At 42.6% G+C, this 15,618-nt stretch overlaps 1 protein-coding gene across 3 annotated transcripts in view; it reads left to right on the top strand.

The window, feature by feature from the left end:
* The window catches only part of LOC6040362 (peroxidase), a 37,037-nt gene extending 27,475 nt beyond the window's left edge, over window positions 1–9,562 (top strand). Inside the window, exons 1-5 of one of the 3 annotated variants that reach the window (XM_038256268.1) lie at window positions 348–366; window positions 6,868–7,049; window positions 7,111–7,487; window positions 7,843–8,593; window positions 8,662–9,562. In XM_038256268.1, the coding sequence (XP_038112196.1) occupies window positions 6,868–7,049; window positions 7,111–7,487; window positions 7,843–8,593; window positions 8,662–9,409 (2,058 nt within the window). In that variant the 5' untranslated portion in view covers window positions 348–366 and the 3' untranslated portion in view covers window positions 9,410–9,562. Of the gene's footprint in view, window positions 1–347; window positions 367–2,604; window positions 2,749–6,867; window positions 7,050–7,110; window positions 7,488–7,842; window positions 8,594–8,661 lie in introns of those variants that run through there. The other 2 variants (XM_038256266.1, XM_038256267.1) reach the window with 2 other exon arrangements.
* The last annotated feature ends 6,056 nt before the right edge of the window (window positions 9,563–15,618 follow it).

Below are 15,618 nucleotides of genomic sequence, written 5' to 3'. Positions count from 1 at the left end.
TCCAACTTATTTCACATCTGAGGATTCGAACTCACGACCCATTGATTTTCTGTCTTGCAACAACATTTGAAATATTTCAAAATTGACAGTTCGTAAACCGTTTTTGAATGATTTTTTTGGAATTTTCCTTTACTTTTCCAAACGATTCACCTTCAGCTTTCCGTGCATGCCTGCGGCATAATTAAGCCAGTGTTTTACACCAAAGCGAACGGGCCGACTCCGACTTAGGGGGGCCCTAATCAGCTTGGCACCGGTTTTCCAGCGGCGGCTGTCGGTAGTAGCCGTTCGCGCCTCGTTTGATTCACACCCAGCCCCGCAAGTTCTGGTCGTTACGAGTGATTCATTTCCATACGGAAAAATATAAAGGTTCGTTTTGGAGTTCCGTTTGAAGGTGGTTATTTTTCGATTTCATAATTTCGACCGATCGTATATCTTCATGAACTGGATCAACGGGGAAAACGGTTAAAGAACGTGACATAACTCGGTGTTCAAGAGATTTGTAGAGGTCCCTGCGAGGTTTTGAACCAGCGAGGACATCGAACCGGTCCTGGGTTTTATGACTCAACGCGATTACCCAACACACGACTCTCACCGCGAGTGTAGGTCATGGACCACCATCGATTCCCACGTCCATCAACCGGTCACGTGTTCCATATGGTCGCGCCGCTGATTGATGGACCCTAAACCGCCTTTCCTTTTTGGCCACATGCAGATCGCGAAATATTGCACGTTCCAGTTCGGCTAACCCACATGTTGACTCAACAAAAAAGATTCAACTAACCTAATTATTCGCCGCTACAGCAGCTATTGGAAAGAGTCGTGTGCAGCGATCACCGGATGCCGTCGATTCAAAGAAGTTGAAAGGTTTGCCAAAAAGGTCGTCACAAAAAAACGAAGTATTTAAAAGGTAGCGCCGCACAACAAAAACAGGTTTAGCTACACCGTTTAACAAACCATAAACGATGCTGCGATGGATGCACTTCGCGCGCGCGATCCTCGGTCATTAACTAGCCGTAACGGAGACGCGACTTAATGTCTTCATTAAGTGACGACAAGGCAACGGTAGCAGCTGAGCTCATTACACCCGGCCGACGATCGATTTGTGGACAGATTTATGAGGATTCTAGAGATCTCGCGATAATCGCTCCGGTGATATCCGTGGCACGATCGGACTTTGGGTCGACACCTGAAGCTGTCAGGTGGATGATCATCGGTAATACCAATTCAATGGGGTATTATTTATGGTAGTTGCGATCGCGATAAAATGTCATCTCCGACGGTTTTGATCGGGCAATTAAGATGGCTGAGAGCGTGGCATATTGGTTGTTGAGGCGGTGAAGAGTGGTTTTAGATCGTTACAAGACGTTTAAAATGATTAGGTGATCTTAGTAGAACATCAATCATGAGAGTGATGAAGCACATAATCCGCTTTTTCACAGATCACTTGAAATATTTCATACAGGTCACTTTTCTGACTATTTCGGTTGATTTTATTGAAACGTGTAATTTTGACAGCTACTTTAGATCAACGTCAAACTTTCAATTGGCATTATTCGTATTCCTTTCTTAAGAGTTATATTGTTAAACCTACAATCTTGGTGGATTTCTTTGCAATGTTTCATCGGTAAGTTTTCTCATGTCATGTCGGTGAATAGTTTGGCGGCGATCGACACTTTTTCGCCAAACGTCAGTCTGATATGTGCCATTAAATTTGTGCGATGAAATGTTTCCAGAAAATCCACCAAAATTGTGTAATACAACTCAGATTATTTAGTGATGGATGAAATTGTGACAGATGTCGAGGTCGATAGTTGTATTGTTAATTTGAATTTGGTTAACCGCTGTGGATTTTCTTGAAATAATTCGAACAATGTGGTAGATGCTTTGGTGGATTTTTGACAGTTCAAATTATTTCAAGAAAATCCCCCGCGGTTAACCAAAATCAAATCAACAATAAAACTTATATTTGCTGTCAAAATTTACTGATGAAATATTTCAAACATTATGCGATTGAAACAGAAAAACGACTATTTTTTGTCAAATTAAGAAACAATTCACAGAATTTCATCCAAATTGTTTGTTTAGCAGCTGGCAGCTCGCTTAGAATTTAAATCAGACTTTAAGATTGGTCAAGAAGCGCGAACGCGATCAACTGATCATGATCATAATGTGCAAAGCTTTGTTAGACGATACAAGCTTTACGCACTTTTTTGGTTTGGTCAAATACTAATGTAGCGTAACGCAATAATGCGTACAGTCATGGAAGGATGCACAAGAACTAAAGATCTGAACGCACTGCTACTGGTTCAGCAATAGGCTTATTACCGAACTTGTAACAGATTGTAACCTAACCAGTTCTCTCGGCTCAGTATGCCTTAATGATCCAACGGCACATTGTTCCTCCGGTTATCCAAGGTTTCGGGTCGATTTTTTCGATCCGCAAAACCCGTTCAGGCTTGCAAGTGCTTTGCACTGTTATCCCAAGATCAACCCACTATACCCGCTGAACCGTTCAGCTCTCAACTCACGTGCAGCTCGCCGTAACTCCTTGATATAAACCGGATAAATCTCACACTTTACCAGTAGTCCGCATTAGTGCTCTGATTTATGCAGTTCGGTTCACGACACGAACTTCAAAAAACGAGTTTTCCCTCCTCCAAGTGTGTGCGCGCTTTCCCTCCGTCTGCACCACGACGAACGTCAACAGCGCGCGCAAAGTACAGTGACTTCAACGGCTGGCCAAGTGAGGTAATAATAATAAATTCAATAATCGTTGGAGTTGGAGCAAAAAAGGGAAGTCGCCAAACTGGCTGGGCAGTCGCACCGCGACTTTCACGCGAGAAAGGTACGCGCGCGGCATTGATCGGATCGTGATACCGATCGCCGGTCAAGGTCGTAACGCTTCCAGAAGAACCGCGGGTCTTCCAGCGCGATCGCAGTCGTGTCGTGATCGTAAAAGTGTACCAGTGGCCAGATTTGGATCGCCGACTTGGGACTTGCGACACCGACCACCACCGGTGGAGGTGGCGATCATCCGGTAGACCGTCAATGGGGGAATGATCGTCGAAGGCCCCCGTTGCGCGGTTGCGCAAGGTTCTGTTTCGTCAACTGTGGCGCATCGTTGGAGGTCTTGGACGAGAAGACCTCTGCACGGAGCTTTTCAATTTGAGTGACGCATTGATTTGAGGCTGTCGTCACCGCGTCTTCCAAGTTCTGGGATGGTGGCCTGCAGCGATCGATCTTGAGCGTTGTTTGTTTGTTTGGTTACACGAAATCGCGATCATGACACTGGCGGACTGGAGTTGTTTCCAATTGTATGGATTGTTGAGCTAGAAAATTAAAACAAAAATGTTGCTGATTTGACATTGGAAATATTTCTGGCAATTGGGTCCTAAAATGAAGCTTAGATTGCTGATATTATTGTTTACAGCGATAAAGCTTATTTTTCTGAGTACAATGACCCTTTGTACGACCACAAAGAGTTTAAAATGGATTTTTAAATCAATTTTGAAAAATTAACCTCGCGGTCCTTCTTGACAGAAAAGCTCCTACTTGACAGCTCGTTCCAAGGGGACCAGAGTTGATCCATCGATAAAATGTTGTCTTGTCAATTTTTTTCTGCAATAAAATGAAAAAAAAGTGATCAGAAATGGTTTTTAATCGTGTTTTTACCGTTGTACATAAAAATTTATATAGGGCTTTAGTACCCAATTGAAAAGTTGTTTTCCTATCATCAGCAATATCAGTCAGAAACAGATTTATAAATAATTCGTTAGCATCGAACTGTCAATCAAATTGATCACACAAAAACGGTGGTAGAAAAGTATTTACCGTTATTTACCGCAATCAATTTTTGACAGTTCGACGCCAATGAAATATTTCAAGAAAATGCACCGTGGTAAATCAAAATCACTTCAACAATACAGCTCATCACTTGAAGATATGAAAATAACAATGTATTTTTTCCTATCTTCCGGAAAGGATTTCGGCATTGAAGCATTGAATGTTTTACCAGCCCAGTGAAAAAATGTAATATAACTCAAAAATGACGAACTTTTCGTCACAGTGTCCTGATGCAAACAATGATCGAGCTTGAGCTGTCAAAGTCCTGGGAAATATGTTGGCTGACATATCGGGCGGTCAGTAAAATAAAACCGGCTAGAAGCCGCCTGACAAAAAACTTTTCCTAGAAAGAGATAGCAAATCTGATGCAAACAAACCCGCAGCTGCCATGTAAACATACTTTGATAAATTTCTGACTAGAAAGCCTTATGACTTTGTCATAACATTAGTCGACTTGTCAGAAATAACGAGTGAAATATTTCAAACGTGATCCACTAACCGCTGCAGGAAGGAAAACTACTTGAAGTTGATCCCTACGAAATTGCTGAAACATTTCAACAAATTGTGAGAGCAACAACAAGCCTCCAATCATTGCTTACAAACAATACCACGGCAGTGCTGACAGTGTAGCCTGTGGTCTTCAAGAATTAACCACTAAATAGCTACCATTTCAACACATTCCGTGACTTCTTGCGGTCATATTAGTTACGATCGCCAGCCCCCATGTTCTCTCGTCCCCTAAAACACACTAATCTTTCACTTTCAATCAGAACCTAAACCAATCAACTGACCGCGCCGCGTATTGTACACCAACCTTGGGCCCAATTAGCCCGTTTGTGGTACCACGGGGATCGATCTGGGCGGCCGATTCCCGGCCCGTAACCACGTGAAATCCAACCCGCGTGTGGTGCGAAATGGGCGCTATTAAACAGCAATTTGAGATTGTAATCTTGAATCCACGCTGGGGCGGCTACCCGCCCGGATCTTGCTGAACAGTTGAGCTGAGCAAATCTTCGAGTCGCGATCGCCGATCGGTTTAAGGTTACAATTCGTCGTCTGGCAGAAGGTGTGGATCTCGGCGGGGGTGATCTCTCGTGCCGATGACTAATGAGTGAGGTTAGGTTCAGAGATTAGCAACGGTAGCAGCGATCAGATCGGGATCGGAACCGTTTGTAAACTGATTGACGCGTAGGAATGTGTGGAGACCACGTGGTCGACTTTGATTGACATGAGTGACTCCACCTGGTACAAATTGGTTGCAACTGGGAGTGTTCAGCCATGATCAACTTTCTCATCAGCCATAACCTCAACTCGATAAAAACAAACACGACGTCATACTTCACAGCTGTCCGCGATCCAGCCGGAATAAAATACTTTACTGCCCCTCGACATGACAGCACTTCAAGATCGCTTTGAGAGGTCACCCGATCAACCGATAGATCACGAGTTTCGTCCATAGATTGTGATCTCATTACCGACGCGCTTGCGCGTTCCCAGGACCTGTCAAACCGCACCGAGAACAATCGCAACGCGATGTTTGATCTAATTACCCTAGAACTAGATCATTTCAGTGTAGTGCACTTGGAATTCCAACCTCATTGTTCAAACAAATCATAAGCGGTAGTTGGTCTCGAGTATTGTAATCCGGCGATCACACGTACTCATTTTGCATCGATTGCCGCAAAACCGGTGGAAAAGCAGATTAATTTAAATATATTAAAATAAGTGCAGAGGTAGAACATGTAGATCGCGCGCGGAGTGGTGAAGGGTCCGTGTGCTACCAGCAGCTGCCGAGAGGTGTTATGCAGATTTATGGTCACGTATTTGTACCTCCACCATTCATCGGCCATTCGTGATCCTCCAATAATAAAGCAATTTTACAGCTCAGAATGTAATGGACTTCTTTTGTTTCAATGTGGAGTGTTTACACAGCTAAGCCTGATCACGTTACATAATTCCGGGTATTGGAGTCGTGCTCCGTGGTGCCATTCTTGGATCAGATCAAACCGTGGAGCGGCGCAGATTCCAGGAGGTCGTGGTGTCGCGTTTACTTTTATGGACGATGACGGCGAGCCGTGTTCTAAGACCTTTTGCAAACCCACGCCATTTCAGTGGTTTCGCAACGCTCCACACGCTGTGGATCGCAGCGCAGCCCTGTCGAACTGTCAAACGCAGGGTTGGAATTTGATCCACAAACATTCAAGCTGCAGGGTTGGAATGTGATCCACAGCAAAATGGGCATTCCAATGATCTTAAGTCGGAAGATCTGTCAGACCTTTTCGCTGATTTATGACCACGGCATTTCAGGCGCTGAAAGTCAACCTGAAAACTGTAACTATTCAGCAAATCCAATCGAAATTCAATGCAATTCAATCCGCAAGAAACAAAAAGGGTCCCCCAATCGATTCTTGCCACCAAGAACACCACTTGAATTAAACATGAACGCCGACCTGTTGAGTCGCGTGTCCCCACGAGTGAGTTATGAATCAAAACAAACTCCACGGCGGCTTCGCCGCGGTAGCAAAAGTGCATAAATAGTCGCTCTCAGCGCCGCAGAACCAGGCAAAAGAGCAAATCGTGTGACTTTGCCGCGACGACCCGCGCCCTTGCCGTGTCGTTGGGTGTACTAATGCTACACGCTATTCAATGATCTACAATAAATATGCAGACAGCCTCCGTTCGAGTAGCGCACTTCACGGAACTGCGCGGGGTGGTCACAACGTGAGCATGCAAGCTCCCCATTGTTTGATGATCTTCGATGATCTTCAGCGAACCGCGAAAGGGTCACCAAGGGTCTTGAAATTTTGCCAGCGCCTGGCAACAATTGAGGTACCTTGTAGCAAAACAAATAAAGCAACTAATTTCACGGTAGTTGATGGCGTAGCTCGCGGAAAAGTAAACTTTGCGCAATTTATTGCTGCGATCGCGCAAATTGAATAATGCATACCAACTACACGATCACTTCCCAAGTTCGAACATGAAACTAACCTCACTTTCCCACCCTTTCGTTTCTTCCCCCCTCAGATGATGCTGTTCGTCGTAGCAACAGCACTGCTGGCGCTGGGCCAGTCCAACGCCGTCAACGTGGCCACCTCGTACAGTGTGATCCATCACGAGACGCCGTCGGCCCGTGTCCTGCACAAACCTTCGGCCACGGTCTACCACCCGTCCTCGCACATTGTCCACTCGAATGCCCCCCACTTTGCGTAAGCATAACCTCAAAAACTTCGCCCCCCGAACCCAGTTCTCAAACGTTCCTTCCCACAGCCCTCTGATCCAGGCCAAGCCCAAGTACACCGTGCCCTTTCTGAGCGCGTACAACGCCGCCACCCAGTGCCCGGCCCCGCCGGTTTGCACCAAGACGCGCTACCGCACCTTTGACGGCTCCTGTAACAACCTGCAGAACCCGGCCTGGGGAACCCCGAACCGTCCGTACGGCCGTCTGCTCACGCCCAAGTACGGCGATGGCATCTCCAGCCCGACCACCTCCGTCACCGGCCAGGACCTGCCCAACTCGCGTCTGCTGTCGCTCGTCGTGTTCGGCGAGGAGGACGTCCCCGATCCGCAGTTCACCCTCGGAAACATGCAGTGGGGACAGATCATGACGCACGACATGAGTCTGCAGGCCGGCGGTACCCAGTCCAGTGAGTATTTAACATAACCAAACTTTTTGGCACACTCAGCAAACGTCAAATCAATACAAATTGCTGCCGGATCTTTTTTCCGGATCTCTCCCGGAAAAGATCCGGCAGCAATTTTGTATGGTTTGACGTTTGCGGAGTGTACAAAAAAAAATGTAAACAAATCACTTCGTGCATCGGCCAATGCCAATGCCAATGCAACTGACAAATTATTGATGGGTAGCTGTCATCATCACACACTAATTTGAAATTGTTTTGCTGTTAATTTAAAGGCTGTCAAAGTTGCACGTTTAACGAATGATAAGCATTTATGGGAATTTCCACACTTCTTAAACTAACAATTACACAATTTCAACAGAGAAACACGCTACCCGTTGTTGTACCGACGATGGCAAGCTCATCGGAAAGGAGCGCGCGCACTCCACCTGCTACCCGATCATCGTGCCGGAGAACGATCCCGCCCACAGCCAGACCGGAACCGAGTGCGTCAACTTTGTCCGTACGCTTACGACCCGCGAAGACCCGTGCAGTGCCACCCACCCGTCGGCGCCCGCTGAGCAGCTCACCACCGTCACCTCGTGGCTGGACCTTTCGCTCGTGTACGGCAACTCGGATCAACAGAACGCCGGACTTCGTTCCTTCACCGGAGGTCGCATGGCTACCGTCGAGCGTGACGGCTACGAGTGGCCCCCGAATAACCCCAACGCCACCACCGAGTGCGACGTGGTCTCCCGCGACGAAGTCTGCTACCTGGCCGGAGATTCCCGCGTCAACCAGAACCCCGGTCTGACCATCATGCAGATCATCCTGCTGCGTGAGCACAACCGCATCGCCGACCAGCTGCAGAAGTACAACCCCCACTGGGACGATGAGCTGCTGTTCCAGGAAGCCCGCCGCATCAACACCGCCCAGTACCAGCACATCAACTACTGGGAATGGCTGCCGATCTTCCTCGGCAAGGAGAACATGCTCAAGAACCGACTGATCTACAACGTCAAGGGAGGAGACTACATCAACGACTACGACCCATCGCAGGATCCCTCAGTGCTGAACGCCCACGCTACCTCCGCCTTCCGTTACTTCCACTCGCAGATCGAAGGACGTCTGGAGTAAGTCAACCCAACCAAAGATCCCTATAGACCCACTCTAACCCCAACTCATTCTCTCCCCCATTTAGCCTCGTGTCGGAAGTCCGCAAGCCCACTGGATCGCTGCGTCTGAGCGACTGGTTCAACCGTCCCTCGATCATCGAAGCCGGCGACAACTACGACTTCCTGACCCGTGGTCTCGCCACCCAGCCCGAGGAGCTGACCGACCGCAACTTCGACGCCGAGATCAAGCACTTCCTGTTCCGCCGTGGACGTCCGTTCGGATCGGACCTGCGCGCCTTCGACATCCAGCGTAACCGTGACCACGGTCTGGCCGGCTACAACGACTACCGCGAGTTCTGCGGCTTCAAGCGCGCCAACACCTGGGAGGACTTCCTGGACCTGATCTCCGCCGAGGACGTTGCCAAGCTGCAGTCGCTGTACCAGAGCATCGACGATGTGGACCTCACGGTGGGAGCCGGTCTGGAAGCCCACGTCAACGGTGCCCTGGCCGGACCGACCTTCCTGTGCATCCTGACCGAGCAGTTCTACCGCACCCGAGTGGCCGATCGGTTCTTCTACGAGCGTGGCGACAAGGACGTGGCCTTCACCCGCGAACAGCTCGCCGAAATCCGCAAGGCCAGCATCGCGCGTCTGTTCTGCGACAACGGTAACCACGTCACGTCCATGCAGCCCAAGGCCTTCTGGAGACCGTCCTCGCGCAACCAGGTCGTGCCGTGCACGCAGCTCCCCGAAGTCGATCTGAGCATGTGGAAGGATCTGTCGTACGACAACAGCCTCAACTCGTTCCACTACTTCCACAACTTTAAGAAATAAGCTCCCTCCGAACTGAAGCTATAGCGAGTTTAAGGCCCCAACTGCCACACCTAGTTCTAACCCCCTCCCAGATGTTTGAAGTATTCTTTGACCCCCTTCAAGTCACCAGACATACTCTTGCCTGAAATTATCCTTATCGAGTTTTGTTTTGTCTAAAAGAGCTATTACATTACGGCAAACAAACAAACTTGCACTTTTTGACAGTTTGCCTGCTTTGTTTGTTTACCTGGATTTGTTTGTACAAACGTCAGCCTGCATAGAGTTATCTACGTGCGCATGTATTGCGTGCACGTACACGAAAAAGATTGAGGTTAAATTTTGTACCCTCCAGCAAAACAAATGGCGTGCTAGTGTGCGTGAGATCGGGCTTAGATAACTCTTTGTATTTTGCCTTGTTTGCGAGTTTGGCAAACTGTCAAACACGAAAAAGTGCGAGTTTGTTTGTTTGTTTGCGGTAGTGTAATAGCTCCTTAAGTAAATTGTGTGTGTGCTTAAAAGATATCCCCTTATCCAAAAAAATATCTGCTCAATATATCCACTATATAACCTCAAAAAATCAACCATCAAACAAAACGAACCCTACAGAAAAAAAAGAAGAAGAAACATCGTTTGCCATAAAGCTGTGAGTGCAATTTGTAACCTATTTAAAAGACAACGAATCACAAAAAAAATACAATTACCCACACCACATCACATCAGAAATGAAAAAAATAGTTACCCCCGCACGAGGCATTGAAAAAGCCATCCTCTAGTGAAGACATCTTCAGTAAGTTGGATGCGCATTCCCCCGATGTAAACAGAAGCAAAATTTATTAAAGAATGATAGAAGAACTCTTACAAAACAAACACCTTCTAGCTAGTTAAAATAGTAGTGCCTATGTTTTGTTTAGACTTATTTAATTGTATAGAACAATTGTGTACATGTTAAAATGTAACGAACGTTTTGTTGTGAATAAAATGAATTAATTTAAGAAAAAAATGATCGTTGACTTTTTATTTATATTTGCTTATCCCATGACTTTCCCATAATATTCTCCCATCTCAACCGTGCACCAAGGATTAGGAAAGGGATTTGGAAGGCGGGAAGTGTTTGTTGCTCCACTTTTTTTTAAGGGGATAAGGGAAAATCTCCACGGTATCCCCAAGCAAGTCACGCTTGAAGTTGGACAGTTTTTGGGAAGGAATAAGGTCTAGGATACGCTCTAAGCAAGCGTTTGGATATGGTTGATCAAGATGATCAAAATATCCCCACATCTTCCAAATTGGGTCCTAAAATGAAGCTTAGATTGCTGATATTATTGTTTACAGCGATAAAGCTTATTTTTCTGAGGACAATAACCCTTTGTACGACCACAAAGAGTTTAAAATGGATTTTTAAATCAATTTTGAAAAATTACCCTCGCGATCCTTCTTGACAGAAAAGCTCCTACTTGACAGTTCGTTCCAAAGGGACCATAGTGGATCCATCGAAAAAATGTTGTCTTGTCAAAGAAAATTTTTGCATTAAAATTAAAAAAAAGTGATCAGAAATGGTTTTTAATCGTGTTTTTTACCGTTGTACATAAAAATTGACATAGGGCTTTAGTACCCAATTACCAGAATAACCAAAGTTACCTAATAACCAATATGACCCAAATGGTCAAAACGATCAAAAGGATTAAAATGACCAAAATGATCAAAATGATCGAAAAGACAAAAAGAATAAAATGACCAAAACCACCAAATAATCAAAATTACCAAAATGATCAAAATAACAAAAAAGGTCGAAATAACTAAAAATATCAAAATGACCAAATTGATCAAAACGGCCAAAATGATAAAAATTACCAAAACAACCAAACGATCAAAATGACCAAAATGATCAAAATGATCAAAATAATCAAAATAATCAAAATGATCAAAATGATCAAAATGATCAAAATGACCAAAATGACCAAAACGAGCAAAATGACGAATTCGACCAAAATTATCAAAATAACCAAAATGATCAAAATAACCAAAATGATCAAAATGGTCAAAATGATAAAAATGATAAAAATTATCAAAACGATAAAAAAGAACAAAATGACCGAAACGACCAATACGACCAAAATGACCAATAAGACCAAAAAGATCAAAATGAACAATACGACTAAAATGATCAAAATTATCAAAACGACCAAAATGCTCAAAACGACCAACATGGTCAAAATGGTCAAAACGACAAAATGACCAAAACGAGCAAAATGACGAAAACGACCAAAATGATCAAAATAACCAGAATGATCAAAATAAAAAAATGATCAAAACGACCAAAATGATCAAAATGATAAAAATCACCAAAATGAGCAAAATATTGAAAACGGCCAAAATGATCAAAATAACCAAAATGATCAAAATGATAAAAATGATCCAAATGACCGAAACGACCAATACGACCAAAATGATCAAAACGACCAAAATGGTCAAAATGGTCAAAACGACAAAATGACCAAAACGAGCAAAATGACGAAAACGACCAAAATGATCAAAATAACCAAAATGATCAAAATAACCAAAATGATCAAAATAACCAAAATGATCAAAATTATCAAAACGATCAAAATTATCAGAATGATCAATATGATCAAATCGTCCAAAGTGATCAAAATCTCCAAAATGATTAAAATGAACAAAATACAAAAACGACCAAAATTATCAAAATGACTAAAACGACCAAAATTACCAAAACGACCAAACGACCAAAATGATCAAAACGACCAAAATGGTCAATATGGTAAAAACGACAAAATGACCAAAGTGATCAAAATTATCAAAATCTCCAAAATGAACAAAATATCAAAATGATCAAAATGACTAAAACAACCAAAATTACCCAAACGTCCAAATTCGCAATTCGCAATTCGCAATTTTCAGTGTAAGAACGGGCCTTGACCGATCTTATGCACCAGGTTCCCGACGAACACGCACTGCCCTTACACCTACATCTTACCCTTGCTCTGAGTCAGTACGAGCAGCACGCTAGAACACGCTTTGAGTGTTCGTGCCAGGCATGCACACCTTCTTTCCGGTTACGCATTTTAACTCGGCCGGGGGTGGTACATTACGTAGGGTTTGATGTAAGTATAAGCGCCTAACCATTCATTGTGTGCCTATCAACTTTCATTAAAGCAAAAACTGTTTAATTTTTAGTTTGAATTGAAAAACTATTTGTTATTTTACTGTGTATTGTTTTCTCCTGAAATCTTTCCTAGTGTTAAGTCGTGTTTATATGTTGCTATTTCTTTTGTCGCGGTGTTTTGTTACAATTTTTGGTCCTAAGCATGTTATAAAAGTTTACCAAAAATACAATAGTAATATTTGTGTTAATCCTTTAACCATTCCATAAATTGAGTAAGGGCTCAAACCTTACTTGTTTGAAAAAAAGGTGAAGATTGAAAACAATAGACAGTAAAATAGAATTTATTTTATAAAAATCAAGAATCAATTATAAGAGAATGATGATCGTATTTTAAAGAATAAAAATTAGAAGCTAGATGTATTAGATGTAAAATTAGACAATAGTTAATAAAAAGAGATACAAAACAAGCTAAGATTATAGTAATGATAATTTAAAGGACAGATAAAGAATTATTCAAATAAATAAATTCGCAATAAAATCAAAAAAGATTAGGCGAATGATAAATAGACTTGATATTACTAGTACATTAAGGAAAAGTATATTTTTAAGGAAAAAAAAAACAAAGTTTGTTACAGCAGTATCAATTGGTAAAAAAGAGTGGAAAAGCTTTGAGAGATAAGAGAATCAAAAGTTAGTAAAATCAAAATCAAATGATTAATATAGAAGAATGAATGAAGAAGTGAGAATCAGTAGAGCAAAATAAAAATAGGAGATAGGTGGTAGCTGAGAATGAAAAGAAGAGAAACCCCGTTGTGCGATGCTTCAGGTACATCCACAGCAGTTGACTCAACATACTGCGAATCGAAACAATACCGTCTACAATCACAAATTACTTCCCTTTCCCACATTGTTGCGCCCCTTTCTTTTAGCCGTCTCGACTCTGACCCGCGGTGGTCAAAGGTTTACGATCCGTTTCCACAGGCCACCAGCTAGGTCATCATGAAAACCAAGCCAACGTGGAGGTAAGAAAATAGGACACTCGCAAGGAACCAGAGCTATACTGTTCTGATCAAGATAATTCGGATGATCTAACAGAACTACGGATGTAGTTAGTTACGCTCCTTCCAGGATGTTCCTTACGTGGACGTCAACCGACGAGCACGCAACAAGGTCAGTGCCATTGCATGCTCTTAGGTATCAATCCTTGGCCTGCAATTACCCAAACGTCCAAAATGAGCAAAATGATCAAAAAGATCAAAATGATAAAAATGATCAAAATGACCGAAACTACCAATACGACCAAAATGATCAAAATGATCAAAATAACCAAAACGACCAAAATGATCAAAATGATAAAAATGATCAAAATAATCAAAATGATCAAAATGTTCAAAATTATCAAAATGATAAAAAAGAACAAAATGACCGAAACGACCAATACGACCAAAATGACCAATAAGACCAAAAAGATCAAAATGAACAATACGACTAAAATGACCAAAACGAGCAAAATGACGAAAACGACCAAAATGATCAAAATAACCAAAATGATCAAAATTATCAAAATGATCAAAATGACCAAAATGATCAAAACGACCAAAATGGTCAAAACGACCAAAGTGATTAAAATTATCAAAATCTCCAAAATGATCAAAATGAACAAAATACCAAAACGACCAAAATGATCAAAATGACTAAAACGACCAAAATTAACCAAACGTCCAAAATGAGCAAAATGATCAAAAAGTCCAAAATAACCCAAATTACCAAAATGATCAAAATGACCAAAACGACCAAAATGATCAAAATTATCAAAAAGACCAAAATAATCAAAATGACCTAATGATCAAAACGATCAAAATTACCAAAATGATCAAAAAACCAAAATGAACAGAACGTTCAAAATGATCAAAATGACTAAAACGACCAAAACGATCAAAATTGTCAAAATGACTAAAAATGCCCAAACGATCAAATCGACAAAAATGTCCAAAATTACCCAAATGACCTAAATTATCAAAATGACCAAAATGATCGGAAATCCCAAAAATCCTTGGACGTAATATTTGAACAACCTGTAAGGTATGGTGATGGCCTTTTTTGAGGATCGAAGTCCACGAGATGTTATAGCCTTGTTTGGAAAAACTAATAATGCAAAATTGCCAATTGGGTACACTCAAACCCCGATGGTTTGACACCATCTGTTGTCAAACGAACGGGGTCACTTTTTAGTTTGACACCCCTTTTACACGGAGTTCACACACACTACCAAACGATTGTTGTGATAGTGTGCGTGAGCACTGTGTAAAAAGTGACAGTTCGTCACTTTTTAGTTTGACTTTGACCAACCAACGGGGTACAAACTAAAAAAGTGCCAAACGAAAAAGTGACCAACCACCGGGGGTTGAGTGTACTAAAGCCCTAATTTTTTATGTACAACGGTAAAAAACACCATTAAAAACCTTTTCTGATCACTTTTTTCATTTCAATGCAAAAAAAAAAAATTGGCAAGACAACATTTTTTCGATGGATCAACTATGGTCCCCTTGGAACGAGCTGTCAAGTAGGAGCTTTTCTGTCAAGAAGGACCGCGATTTTATTTTTTAAAATTGATTTAAAAATCCATTTTAAACTCTTTGTTGTCGTACAAAGGGTCATTGTACTCACAAAAATTAGCTTTATCGCTGTAAACAATGATATCAGCAATCTAAGCTTTATTTTAGGACCCAATTCTTTCGACAAAGTTTTATCGAAATCAAAACATACAAAGATGAGTCCATAGAGCATTCTACATGCGTATGTATTGCGTGTACGTACACGAAAATAAAGTGAGGTTAAATTTTGTCAGCCAGCAAAATCAAATGGAGCGCTAGTGTGCGTACGCGAAACGTTATAAAGCTCTATCGAGAAATTAAAAGTGAGAGTGTGTGCGTGCAACATGGAGTTAAACTTTTCGAAGTACCATGGGAACCTTCACAGCAACTGCATAGAAAGTTTAACTCCATGTTGCACACACTCTCACTTTTAATTTCTCGATAGAGCTATCTAAGCCCGATCTCACGCACACTAACTTACCATTTGTTTTTGCTGGCGGGTACAAATTTTTACC

The sequence above is a fragment of the Culex quinquefasciatus genome, chromosome 2 (genome assembly GCF_015732765.1).
Source record: "Culex quinquefasciatus strain JHB chromosome 2, VPISU_Cqui_1.0_pri_paternal, whole genome shotgun sequence".
In the NCBI taxonomy this organism is placed as follows: Eukaryota; Metazoa; Arthropoda; class Insecta; order Diptera; family Culicidae; genus Culex; species Culex quinquefasciatus.
Note: the sequence above shows the minus strand (reverse complement) of the source record. Positions and strands in the feature narration are given on the sequence as shown.